General features: G+C 53.9%; 1 protein-coding gene across 1 annotated transcript in view; it reads left to right on the forward strand.

Annotated features, from left to right (window-relative positions):
* Positions 1 to 530: 530 nt before the first annotated feature.
* Positions 531 to 12,477, forward strand: part of RGS9 (regulator of G protein signaling 9) — an 89,563-nt gene continuing 77,616 nt past the window's right edge. The window contains exon 1 of the mRNA XM_073660352.1: positions 531 to 689. Coding sequence (XP_073516453.1) covers positions 627 to 689 — 63 coding nt within the window. The 5' untranslated portion in view covers positions 531 to 626. The remainder of the gene's footprint in view (positions 690 to 12,477) is intronic.

The raw sequence follows: 12,477 nt of genomic DNA on the forward strand, positions 1-12,477 counted from the left end.
CGCTGTACGACCAGCTCTACCCTCACCTACTGTATTCTCACCCATCCCCTGTAGATTGTGAGCCCTCGCGGGCAGGGTCCTCGCTCCACCATACCGCTGCACGACCAGCTCTACCCTCACCTACTGTATACTCACCCATCCCTTGTAGACTGTGAGCCCTCGGGGGCAGGGTCCTCGCTCCACCATACCGCTCCACGACCAGCTCTACCCTCACCTACTGTATCCTCACCCATCCCTTGTAGACTGTGAGCCCTCGCGGGCAGGGTCCTCGCTCCTCCTGTACCAGTCGCTGACTCGTTTTGTTAAGATTATGTAAATGCTTTTGTTATGTATATCCCTATCACATGTAAAGCGCCATGGAATAAATGGCGCTATAATAATAAATAATAATAATAATAATAATATTTTCAGTCTCTGGTTATCATCATGTCAGTGATTCCTGTGCAGCACGCGCTCCCTCTTGTGGCTGTTAGCGGTAGTGCTGCTCCTGAATGTTTTTATTCTCAGGCGGGTGCTGATTGGCTGTAGCGTGTGAGTGACAGGTGTGAGGGGAGGAGCCCGCGGAGGCTATACAACCTGTGTCTGCGGCTGCTGCTGTCTGTGGATCTGTCTGTTCAGCCGCAAACATGACGGTGAAGCACCTGGACCAAGGCCAGCACTACCGGCCCAGGATGGCGTTCCTCAAGAGGGTAAGCGCTGCACAGCACAGCACAGCACAGCAGAGCAGAGCAGAGCAGTGTGTGTGTGCAGAGCAGAGCAGAGCAGAGTGTGTGCAGAGGAGAGCAGTGTGTGTGCAGAGCAGTGTGTGTGCAGAGCAGAGCAGTGTGTGTGCAGAGCAGAGCAGTGTGTGTGCAGAGCAGAGCAGTGTGTGTGCAGAGCAGTGTGTGTGCAGTGCAGAGCAGAGCAGTGTGTGTGCAGAGCAGAGCAGTGTGTGTGCAGAGCAGAGCAGTGTGTGTGCAGAGCAGAGCAGAGCAGTGTGTGTGCAGAGCAGAGCAGTGTGTGTGCAGAGCAGAGCAGTGTGTGTGTGCAGAGCAGAGCAGAGCAGAGTGTGTGCAGAGCAGAGCAGTGTGTGTGCAGAGCAGAGCAGTGTGTGTGTGCAGAGCAGAGCAGAGCAGAGTGTGTGCAGAGCAGAGCAGAGTGTGTGCAGAGCAGAGCAGTGTGTGTGCAGAGCAGAGCAGTGTGTGTGTGCAGAGCAGAGCAGAGCAGAGCAGTGTGCAGAGCAGAGCAGAGCAGTGTGTGTGCAGAGCAGAGCAGTGTGTGTGCAGAGCAGAGCAGAGTGTGTGCAGAGCAGAGCAGTGTGTGTGCAGAGCAGAGCAGTGTGTGTGTGCAGAGCAGAGCAGAGCAGAGTGTGTGCAGAGCAGAGCAGAGTGTGTGCAGAGCAGAGCAGTGTGTGTGCAGAGCAGAGCAGTGTGTGTGTGCAGAGCAGAGCAGAGCAGAGTGTGTGCAGAGCAGAGCAATGTGTGTGCAGAGCAGAGCAGAGTGTGTGCAGAGCAGAGCAATGTGTGTGCAGAGCAGAGCAATGTGTGTGCAGAGCAGAGCAGAGTGTGTGCAGAGCAGAGCAATGTGTGTGCAGAGCAGTGTGTGTGCAGAGCAGAGCAGTGTGTGTGCAGAGCAGTGTGTGTGCAGAGCAGAGCAGTGTGTGTGCAGAGCAGAGCAATGTGTGTGCAGAGCAGTGTGTGTGCAGAGCAGAGCAGTGTGTGTGCAGAGCAGAGCAGTGTGTGTGCAGAGCAGAGCAGTGTGCAGAGCAGAGCAGTGTGTGTGCAGAGCAGAGCAGTGTGTGTGCAGAGCAGAGCAGTGTATGTGCAGAGCAGTGTGTGTGCAGTGCAGAGCAGTGTGTGTGCAGAGCAGAGCAGTGTATGTGCAGAGCAGTGTGTGTGCAGAGCAGAGCAGTGTGTGTGCAGAGCAGAGCAGTGTATGTGCAGAGCAGTGTGTGTGCAGTGCAGAGCAGTGTGTGTGCAGAGCAGAGCAGTGTGTGTGCAGAGCAGAGCAGTGTATGTGCAGAGAAGTGTGTGTGCAGTGCAGAGCAGAGCAGTGTGCAGAGCAGAGCAGAGCAGTGTGTGTGCAGAGCAGAGCAGTGTGTGTGCAGAGCAGAGCAGAGCAGTGTGCAGAGCAGAGCAGTGTGTGTGCAGAGCAGTGTGTGTGCAGAGCAGTGTGTGTGCAGAGCAGAGCAGTGTGTGTGCAGAGAAGTGTGTGTGCAGTGCAGAGCAGAGCAGTGTGCAGAGCAGAGCAGAGCAGTGTGTGTGCAGAGCAGAGCAGTGTATGTGCAGAGCAGTGTGTGTGCGGAGCCTGGGGTTCTGGTCGCTGCAGGTGCCATAGTGCTGTGTGTACCCAGCCATGTATCACTGAATGCTGCTGCATCTGCTCTTCAGCTGTCACCTCTTGTGATCTCTGCTGGGTGTAGTAGTGTCACACAGCATTGCCTAGAGCACAGTGGGCTCGGCCGTGTCGCCGGGCTGTGGCGTTCTGGGAGTTGTAGTGTTTTCAGTGGTGAGCAGTCAGCGTCCTGTGCTCTCCACCTGCTGGAGGCGGCTCCTCATCTAATGTCCGGCTGTGATGTCATCGCTGCACCTGTATTATCTGCCAGGATAACCCGCCCCTCACTGGGTCTTGTGTGATGTCATCGCTGAGCTGATGATGTCACTGCCTGCCACTGATTACGGGGCGATAATCTGTGTTATCCCTGCTTCTCGCGTCCTCAGATTATCCGGCTGATGAGGCTTATAGTTATTGTGAGTGACATGTCCAGCTGCTCACTATGGCGCAGAAGGTCAAAGGTCACGTGACTGCGAAGAGTTAATCCAGACCTATGGATTGTACGTGACTCTGGAAAACCAAGATGTAACTCGAAGTTCTGTGCGGAATCAGCCCCAAAAAGTGTGCAGCACTACATCCTGCTGCTCCTGCACAGCCTGCTGACCGTTATATAAGTATTGTCTCCACCGTACTCCCCATACGCTCAGCGTGTCCCGTCCCCCCCCGACGCACGCTCGGCACGTCCCCCCCCGACGCACGCTCGGCACGTCCCCCCCCGACGCACGCTCGGCACGTCCCCCCCTGACGCACGCTCGGCACGTCCCCCCCTGACGCACGCTCGGCACGTCCCCCCCTGACGCACGCTCGGCACGTCCCCCCCTGACGCACGCTCGGCACGTCCCCCCCTGACGCACGCTCGGCACGTCCCCCCCTGACGCACGCTCGGCACGTCCCCCCGACGCACGCTCGGCACGTCCCCCCGACGCACGCTCGGCACGTCCCCCTCCAACCAATGTCACCATTCCTCCAACGCCAATTTGATCGCCAAAAGTTCCCTATTACCCAACGTCATAATTCCTCTCAGCCGAAGATAATTTTTTAGAAAAGAAAGCGCATGGACGCCATTTACCAGGGGCCGGACCCTGAGAGAACACAGCCCCAACCCCGACATCCGAAGCATCGACCTCCACAATAAAGGGCTGGGATTCTACCCAGGTTGTCGGCTCCCCTTAAATCCATCTTGGAGACCACCTTAGCTCCCACAACCTGGCTGAACAAATCTGGAATCAGAGGAAGAGGGTATGGATCACGGAGGGTAATTTGATTTAATTCCCGGAAATCTAATCAGGGACGTAGACCGCCATCTTTTTTTCTTCACAAAGAAGAACCCTGCCGCCACGGGCGAAGATGAGGGTCTGATGTGTCCCTTCTCCAGACTCTCCGAAATGAAATCCTTCATGGCTTGTCTCTGAGGGACAGAGAGATTATACAATCTGGACTTCGGTAGTTTAGCTTCGGGGGTCAGGTTAATAGGACAGTCATATGCACGATGAGGAGGCAAATCCTGACACCCCCTCTCAGAAAAAGCGTCCTCAAAACCAGACAGAAAAGCAGGTAATATTTCCGTAGAGACAGTGGCAAGGGAGATATCTAAACAGTTCTCATGGCAATAATCTCCCCGGTTTGCCAATCCACCAATGGATTATGTTTCACCAACCAGGGTAGACCCAAAACAATCGGTGTGGGAAGATTGTCCAGGACATAGCAAGGGATTATCTCACAATGAACTAACACCACCCTCAGTTTTACATTATGTACCGTCTGAGTAAATGCTTTCTATGCAAGTGGCGCCGAGTCGATGGAAATAGGTTCAGCTAAAGCACAGCAAGCAAGATCATGAATTCTCACAAACTCACCATCGACCATCCTCACTCCGGCTACACTGTCTACAAACACAGAAATTTTCTTGGTTTTGCTCTCTAGCACCACCTCTGCTATCAGGACAAACCGAGTCCTGCGGTAAGGAAGACGCCCAGGACTGAGGATCTCCCTGCAGTAGAGAGATCACAATACCAACCCGTAGCTCCTCATTACCGGAGGAGTAAGGATGAAGTTTAAAGTAGAGTTCGCAGGCCTCCTTGAACACAAAAAACTTGTCCCTACCTCCTGAAAACCTGTCCGGGAGGGCGACCTTGGGTTCAGGCTGGACAGGCCTTCCTGCAGAGACCCCCACATTGGTGACCTGTAACCGCTGCTGCTGCTGAACCTCACAGCGGAGGCCAGACACCTCCAGAGACAGCCTGCGCAGTCGCTCTGCAACTGGACCCATACCAAGGGAGAAAGGGGGAAAGAAAAACACGCCCGAAAAAAAACAAAACAGACAAACCCAAGTCTTTTTTTTTTTTTTTTTTCACACAAGCTGTAGGAAAGACTTAGGGGAAGGGAGCCGAGACACTAGGGAAAGGGGAGTGGAGACCTCCTAGGCTGATCTGATATCACCCTGTCTCCCCTACCGTCCCTATATTGGTTCCTCACCAATCGCCGCACAGGAACCTAAACCCTGTATTTCCCTAGAGCTTGGCCCTGGGTAGGGAAGGAGGGGATGAGAACTGGTCAGTCCCCACTAACAACTATACACAACAAGGGAGACAAACACGGGGGAAAGTAACTTGGCTTACGCCGACTTCAGAGAGATTACACCACACGTCCTCCTAACACCAGAGAGGATGTAAGCAGACTGCAATAGCTCCAAGCCTTCACCAGGGTACATGTGAATATCACCGGCACCTCCCTGTAGCAAACAGAAAGTATTTAAACAGCCAGGCCTGGGTGTCAATTAGCAGGAGGGAGGTAGCCGCTGGGTTCTAGAGTGATACAGATCTAAAAAGGTGTCGGTAATGCCAAACGAAGAGATCTTCTGCAACCAACTGTAGGGCGACTGTCTGACACACCCGTGACGGTTGTCTGATGGAGAGCAGACAGGAAGTTCTTACAACGTCTGTACAACAGGCTGGGGGGTGAGACTTTCTTCACCTGTGGAAATAAGTTTCCTCTGTTCAAAGTCACAAATAGCCAAAAATGGCAGATGCTCTGGCACCGGCTTCCCGTTATGAATATTGGATTTTTTTTTTGTGAGTGGCTTGGCCTCTGTTATAGGAGACATATATTTTCGACGACGTGGCGAACGTAACACGTTTACTTGCATCGCCATGCGGTCTGCGCTTCAGCCCCAAATTAATATTGACCCGATGGATTTATATATGCCATGTGTCCAAAATATGGCATTAGTATCTCCTGCCTGGGACCTCCAGCGGGGCAGATATTCAAAGGTTGGAGATATCATCATTTTTTTGGGGGACCTAGCCACATCCGATTTGACCAGCTCCAATCTGAGGTCACCATGGCAGGTATGTGGGAGTGACTGTTATCTGAGAAATACTGTAAGGACTGCACCATTTTCCAATTGGAGCGCTCCGCTAACATCACAAAGTGCCGCTCCAACAGCGCCCTGCTGACACTGAGGAACTGGTAGACTGTCTTATTCCCCAGAGCTGCGATCACAATTCTGCAATATCCAGCAGTCACATCTAAGGCTGCGTTCACATTCGACCTGTTGTGACCTAGATTTGTCAGCAGTGACTGCATTGTGGGAAATGTCTCCTCTTAATACAGCGAGGAGTGTGCGCAGCGCTGCTGTTCAGACTGTCAGCAGGGACGTATGAGAGCCTGAGAGCTAACTGCAAAGCAACAAGTCAGCTTGCCCCACTGCTAGTCCGGAGCGTGCAGTATACACGCAGGGGGCGCCACTGTGTAAGGCTCATCTCTAGCCTCTCAGAATACAAGTAAGCTGTAGCCGCTCTGCAGGAATGTTCTGCGTGTTGTCTGTTAGAATCTGTTGTTTTGCTATCGGCCATCTTGTTGTGGTTTGCTGGCTTCTAGTCTTTTCCTCTGGTGCTGGGTGTCTTGGTCACGTGATCTCTGCACTCTTTATTACTCAGCACCTGTCTCCCATTCCTTGTTGAACATCAGTGTTGTAACGCTTGTGCTCTGGCTAAGTAGCCTTGTTTAGTTCTTTCTTGTTTTGGACTATTGTTATCCTGGGACTTCTTGTTCCACCAGTTTTGTTTCCTTTTTATTTTTGTTTCTGTTAGGAGGTCTCCTGCTTTTGCTCCCAGTCCTTAGATCTTTTAGGGACCCCTTTCCCTTTCCTACAGGTCTTCGTTTGAGTTCAGTGCAGGAGTGTCGGTGGGGCTATTCATAAGGAATAGGGCACTCGCCCCAGCGTAGGGTAAAGCTGAGTCTCAGTGCAGGGACAGCTTTTCCCTCCTGTTCCTTAGTCCTAGGTTGCAGAACATAACAGTCTCCAGTGTATATAGAGCTGACGTCTGACATTGTGCGGAGCCGGATTCCTGCACGACACCGACTGCAGACACTGAGCAGAGACCGTGGCCGCCCCTAATAAGGGATGACAGTGGACCGGGACCCCAGTATCAGTGCAATGTTACCCCCCCCATCATCATGTGACTGATGGCAGCCTCCTAGAACGCTGCAGTTGGTGGCCGGTGTACATTAGCGGCCCCTTCCTTTCCGCGCTCTGCTGTCGCCTCAAACCCAGAGATTGTTTTACCTGCAGAGAACGTGAGGAGCGGCGACCCCGAGCCTAGGCGGCATTCTCAGTGATGTCACCGCTGATCTCTGGTGATGGATAGGAGGCATTCTCAGTGATGTCACCTCTGATCTCTGGTGATGGATAGGCGGCATTCTCAGTGATGTCACTGCTGATCTCTGGTGATGGATAGGAGGCATTCTCAGTGATGTCACCGCTGATCTCTGGTGATGGATAGGCGGCATTCTCAGTGATGTCACCGCTGATCTCTAGTGATGGATAGGAGGCATTCTCAGTGATGTCACCTCTGATCTCTGGTGATGGATAGGCGGCATTCTCAGTGATGTCACTGCTGATCTCTGGTGATGGATAGGAGGCATTCTCAGTGATGTCACCGCTGATCTCTGGTGATGGATAGGCGGCATTCTCAGTGATGTCACCTCTGATCTCTAGTGATGGATAGGAGGCATTCTCAGTGATGTCACCACTGATCTCTAGTGATGGATAGGAGGCATTCTCAGTGATGTCACCGCTGATCTCTGGTGATGGATAGGAGGCATTCTCAGTGATGTCACCGCTGATCTCTAGTGATGGATAGGCGGCATTCTCAGTGATGTCACCGCTGATCTCTAGTGATGGATAGGTGGCATTCTCAGTGATGTCACCGCTGATCTCTGGTGATGGATAGGCGGCATTCTCAGTGATGTCACCGCTGATCTCTGGTGATGGATAGGAGGCATTCTCAGTGATGTCACCGCTGATCTCTAGTGATGGATAGGAGGCATTCTCAGTGATGTCACCGCTGATCTCTGGTGATGGATAGGAGGCATTCTCAGTGATGTCACCACTGATCTCTAGTGATGGATAGGCGGCATTCTCAGTGATGTCACCGCTGATCTCTGGTGATGGATAGGAGGCATTCTCAGTGATGTCACCGCTGATCTCTAGTGATGGATAGGCGGCATTCTCAGTGATGTCACCGCTGATCTCTGGTGATGGATAGGAGGCATTCTCAGTGATGTCACCGCTGATCTCTGGTGATGGATAGGCGGCATTCTCAGTGATGTCACCGCTGATCTCTGGTGATGGATAGGAGGCATTCTCAGTGATGTCACCACTGATCTCTGGTGATGGATAGGAGGCATTCTCAGTGATGTCACCGCTGATCTCTGGTGATGGATAGGAGGCATTCTCAGTGATGTCACCACTGATCTCTAGTGATGGATAGGCGGCATTCTCAGTGATGTCACCTCTGATCTCTGGTGATGGATAGGTGGCATTCTCAGTGATGTCACCGCTGATCTCTAGTGATGGATAGGCGGCATTCTCAGTGATGTCACCGCTGATCTCTGGTGATGGATAGGAGGCATTCTCAGTGATGTCACCGCTGATCTCTGGTGATGGATAGGAGGCATTCTCAGTGATGTCACCGCTGATCTCTAGTGATGGATAGGCGGCATTCTCAGTGATGTCACCGCTGATCTCTAGTGATGGATAGGTGGCATTCTCAGTGATGTCACCGCTGATCTCTGGTGATGGATAGGCGGCATTCTCAGTGATGTCACCGCTGATCTCTGGTGATGGATAGGCGGCATTCTCAGTGATGTCACTGCTGATCTCTGGTGATGGATAGGAGGCATTCTCAGTGATGTCACCGCTGATCTCTAGTGATGGATAGGTGGCATTCTCAGTGATGTCACCTCTGATCTCTAGTGATGGATAGGAGGCATTCTCAGTGATGTCACCTCTGATCTCTAGTGATGGATAGGTGGCATTCTCAGTGATGTCACCTCTGATCTCTGGTGATGGATAGGCGGCATTCTCAGTGATGTCACCGCTGATCTCTGGTGATGGATAGGCGGCATTCTCAGTGATGTCACCGCTGATCTCTAGTGATGGATAGGCGGCATTCTCAGTGATGTCACCGCTGATCTCTGGTGACGGATAGGCGGCATTCTCAGTGATGTCACCGCTGATCTCTAGTGATGGATAGGTGGCATTCTCAGTGATGTCACTGCTGATCTCTAGTGATGGATAGGAGGCATTCTCAGTGATGTCACCGCTGATCTCTGGTGATGGATAGGAGGCATTCTCAGTGATGTCACCGCTGATCTCTAGTGATGGATAGGCGGCATTCTCAGTGATGTCACCGCTGATCTCTGGTGATGGATAGGAGGCATTCTCAGTGATGTCACCTCTGATCTCTGGTGATGGATAGGCGGCATTCTCAGTGATGTCACCGCTGATCTCTGGTGATGGATAGGCGGCATTCTCAGTGATGTCACCTCTGATCTCTGGTGATGGATAGGCGGCATTCTCAGTGATGTCACCGCTGATCTCTGGTGATGGATAGGAGGCATTCTCAGTGATGTCACCGCTGATCTCTGGTGATGGATAGGAGGCATTCTCAGTGATGTCACCTCTGATCTCTGGTGATGGATAGGCGGCATTCTCAGTGATGTCACCGCTGATCTCTGGTGATGGATAGGAGGCATTCTCAGTGATGTCACCTCTGATCTCTGGTGATGGATAGGAGGCATTCTCAGTGATGTCACCGCTGATCTCTAGTGATGGATAGGCGGCATTCTCAGTGATGTCACCGCTGATCTCTGGTGATGGATAGGAGGCATTCTCAGTGATGTCACTGCTGATCTCTAGTGATGGATAGGAGGCATTCTCAGTGATGTCACCTCTGATCTCTGGTGATGGATAGGAGGCATTCTCAATGATGTCACCTCTGGTCTCTGGTGATGGATAGGAGGCATTCTCAGTGATGTCACCGCTGATCTCTGGTGATGGATAGGAGGCATTCTCAGTGATGTCACCTCTGATCTCTGGTGATGGATAGGCGGCATTCTCAGTGATGTCACCGCTGATCTCTGGTGATGGATAGGCGGCATTCTCAGTGATGTCACCTCTGATCTCTGGTGATGGATAGGCGGCATTCTCAGTGATGTCACCGCTGATCTCTGGTGATGGATAGGAGGCATTCTCAGTGATGTCACCGCTGATCTCTGGTGATGGATAGGAGGCATTCTCAGTGATGTCACCTCTGATCTCTGGTGATGGATAGGCGGCATTCTCAGTGATGTCACCGCTGATCTCTGGTGATGGATAGGAGGCATTCTCAGTGATGTCACCACTGATCTCTGGTGATGGATAGGCGGCATTCTCAGTGATGTCACCGCTGATCTCTAGTGATGGATAGGCGGCATTCTCAGTGATGTCACCGCTGATCTCTGGTGATGGATAGGAGGCATTCTCAGTGATGTCACCTCTGATCTCTGGTGATGGATAGGAGGCATTCTCAGTGATGTCACCTCTGGTCTCTGGTGATGGATAGGAGGCATTCTCAATGATGTCACCTCTGGTCTCTGGTGATGGATAGGAGGCATTCTCAGTGATGTCACCGCTGATCTCTGGTGATGGATAGGCGGCATTCTCAGTGATGTCACCGCTGATCTCTGGTGATGGATAGGCGGCATTCTCAGTGATGTCACCGCTGATCTCTAGTGATGGATAGGAGGCATTCTCAGTGATGTCACCGCTGATCTCTGGTGATGGATAGGCGGCATTCTCAGTGATGTCACCGCTGATCTCTGGTGATGGATAGGAGGCATTCTCAGTGATGTCACCTCTGGTCTCTGGTGATGGATAGGCGGCATTCTCAGTGATGTCACCGCTGATCTCTGGTGATGGATAGGAGGCATTCTCAGTGATGTCACCGCTGATCTCTGGTGATGGATAGGCGGCATTCTCAGTGATGTCACCGCTGATCTCTGGTGATGGATAGGAGGCATTCTCAGTGATGTCACCGCTGATCTCTGGTGATGGATAGGCGGCATTCTCAGTGATGTCACTGCTGATCTCTAGTGATGGATAGGAGGCATTCTCAGTGATGTCACCGCTGATCTCTGGTGATGGATAGGATGCTGAGAGGTTGTCAGCCCCGCTCCCTGATACAGGCGGGTTGTCGGTATACCTGTGGCGATTGTCGGCCCCTTGGTGTGCACTGTCTGGCGGTATACCTGTGGCAGCTGTCAGCTCCGCCCCTTGGTGTGCACTGTCTGGCGGTATACCTGTGGCGGCTGTCGGCCCCTTGGTGTGCACTGTCTGGCGGTATACCTGTGGCAGCTGTCAGCTCCGCCCCTTGGTGTGCGCTGTCTGGCGGTATACCTGTGGCGGCTGTCAGCTCCGCCCCTTGGTGTGCGCTGTCTGGCGGTATACCTGTGTCAGCTCCGCCCCTTGGTGTGCGCTGTCTGGCGGTATACCTGTGGCGGCTGTCGGCCCCTTGGTGTGCACTGTCTGGCGGTATACCTGTGGCAGCTGTCAGCTCCGCCCCTTGGTGTGCGCTGTCTGGCGGTATACCTGTGTCAGCCCCGCCCCTTGGTGTGCGCTGTCTGGCGGTATACCTGTGGCAGCTGTCAGCTCCGCCCCTTGGTGTGCGCTGACTGGCGGTATACCTGTCAGCCCCGCCCCTTGGTGTGCACTGTCTGGCGGTATACCTGTGGCGGTTGTCGGCCCCTTGGTGAGCGCTGTCTGGCGGTATACCTGTGGCGGTTGTCGGCCCCTTGGTGAGCGCTGTCTGGCGGTATACCTGTGGCGGTTGTCGGCCCCTTGGTGTGCGCTGTCTGGCGGTATACCTGTGGCGGTTGTCGGCCCCTTGGTGTGCGCTGTCTGGCGGTATACCTGTGTCAGCCCCGCCCCTTGGTGTGCACTGTCTGGCGGTATACCTGTGGCGGTTGTCGGCCCCTTGGTGTGCACTGTCTGGCGGTATACCTGTGGCAGCTGTCAGCTCCGCCCCTTGGTGTGTGCTGTCTGGCGGTATACCTGTGGCGATTGTCGGCCCCTTGGTGTGCACTGTCTGGCGGTATACCTGTGGCGGTTGTCGGCCCCTTGGTGTGCGCTGTCTGGCGGTATACCTGTGGCGGTTGTCGGCCCCTTGGTGTGCACTGTCTGGCGGTATACCTGTGGCGGTTGTCGGCCCCTTGGTGTGCACTGTCTGGCGGTATACCTGTGGCGGCTGTCAGCTCCGCCCCTTGGTGTGTGCTGTCTGGCGGTATACCTGTGGCGGTTGTCGGCCCCTTGGTGTGCACTGTCTGGCGGTATACCTGTGGCAGCTGTCAGCTCCGCCCCTTGGTGTGCGCTATCTGGCGGTATACCTGTGGCGGCTGTCGGCCCCTTGGTGTGCACTGTCTGGCGGTATACCTGTGTCAGCCCCGCCCCTTGGTGTGCACTGTCTGGCGGTATACCTGTGGCGGTTGTCGGCCCCTTGGTGTGCGCTGTCTGGCGGTATACCTGTGGCAGCTGTCAGCTCCGCCCCTTGGTGTGCGCTGTCTGGCGGTATACCTGTGTCAGCCCCGCCCCTTGGTGTGCACTGTCTGGCGGTATACCTGTGGTGGCTGTCGGCCCCTTGGTGTGCACTGTCTGGCGGTATACCTGTGGCAGCTGTCAGCTCCGCCCCTTGGTGTGCACTGTCTGGCGGTATACCTGTGGTGGTTGTCGGCCCCTTGGTGTGCACTGTCTGGCGGTATACCTGTGGCAGCTGTCAGCTCCGCCCCTTGGTGTGCGCTGTCTGGCGGTATACCTGTGGCGGCTGTCGGCCCCTTGGTGTGCAC

This window comes from Phyllobates terribilis, unplaced genomic scaffold (genome assembly GCF_046119375.1).
Source record: "Phyllobates terribilis strain yellow unplaced genomic scaffold, ASM4611937v1 Scaffold_25__1_contigs__length_18738178, whole genome shotgun sequence".
Taxonomy (NCBI): Eukaryota; Metazoa; Chordata; class Amphibia; order Anura; family Dendrobatidae; genus Phyllobates; species Phyllobates terribilis.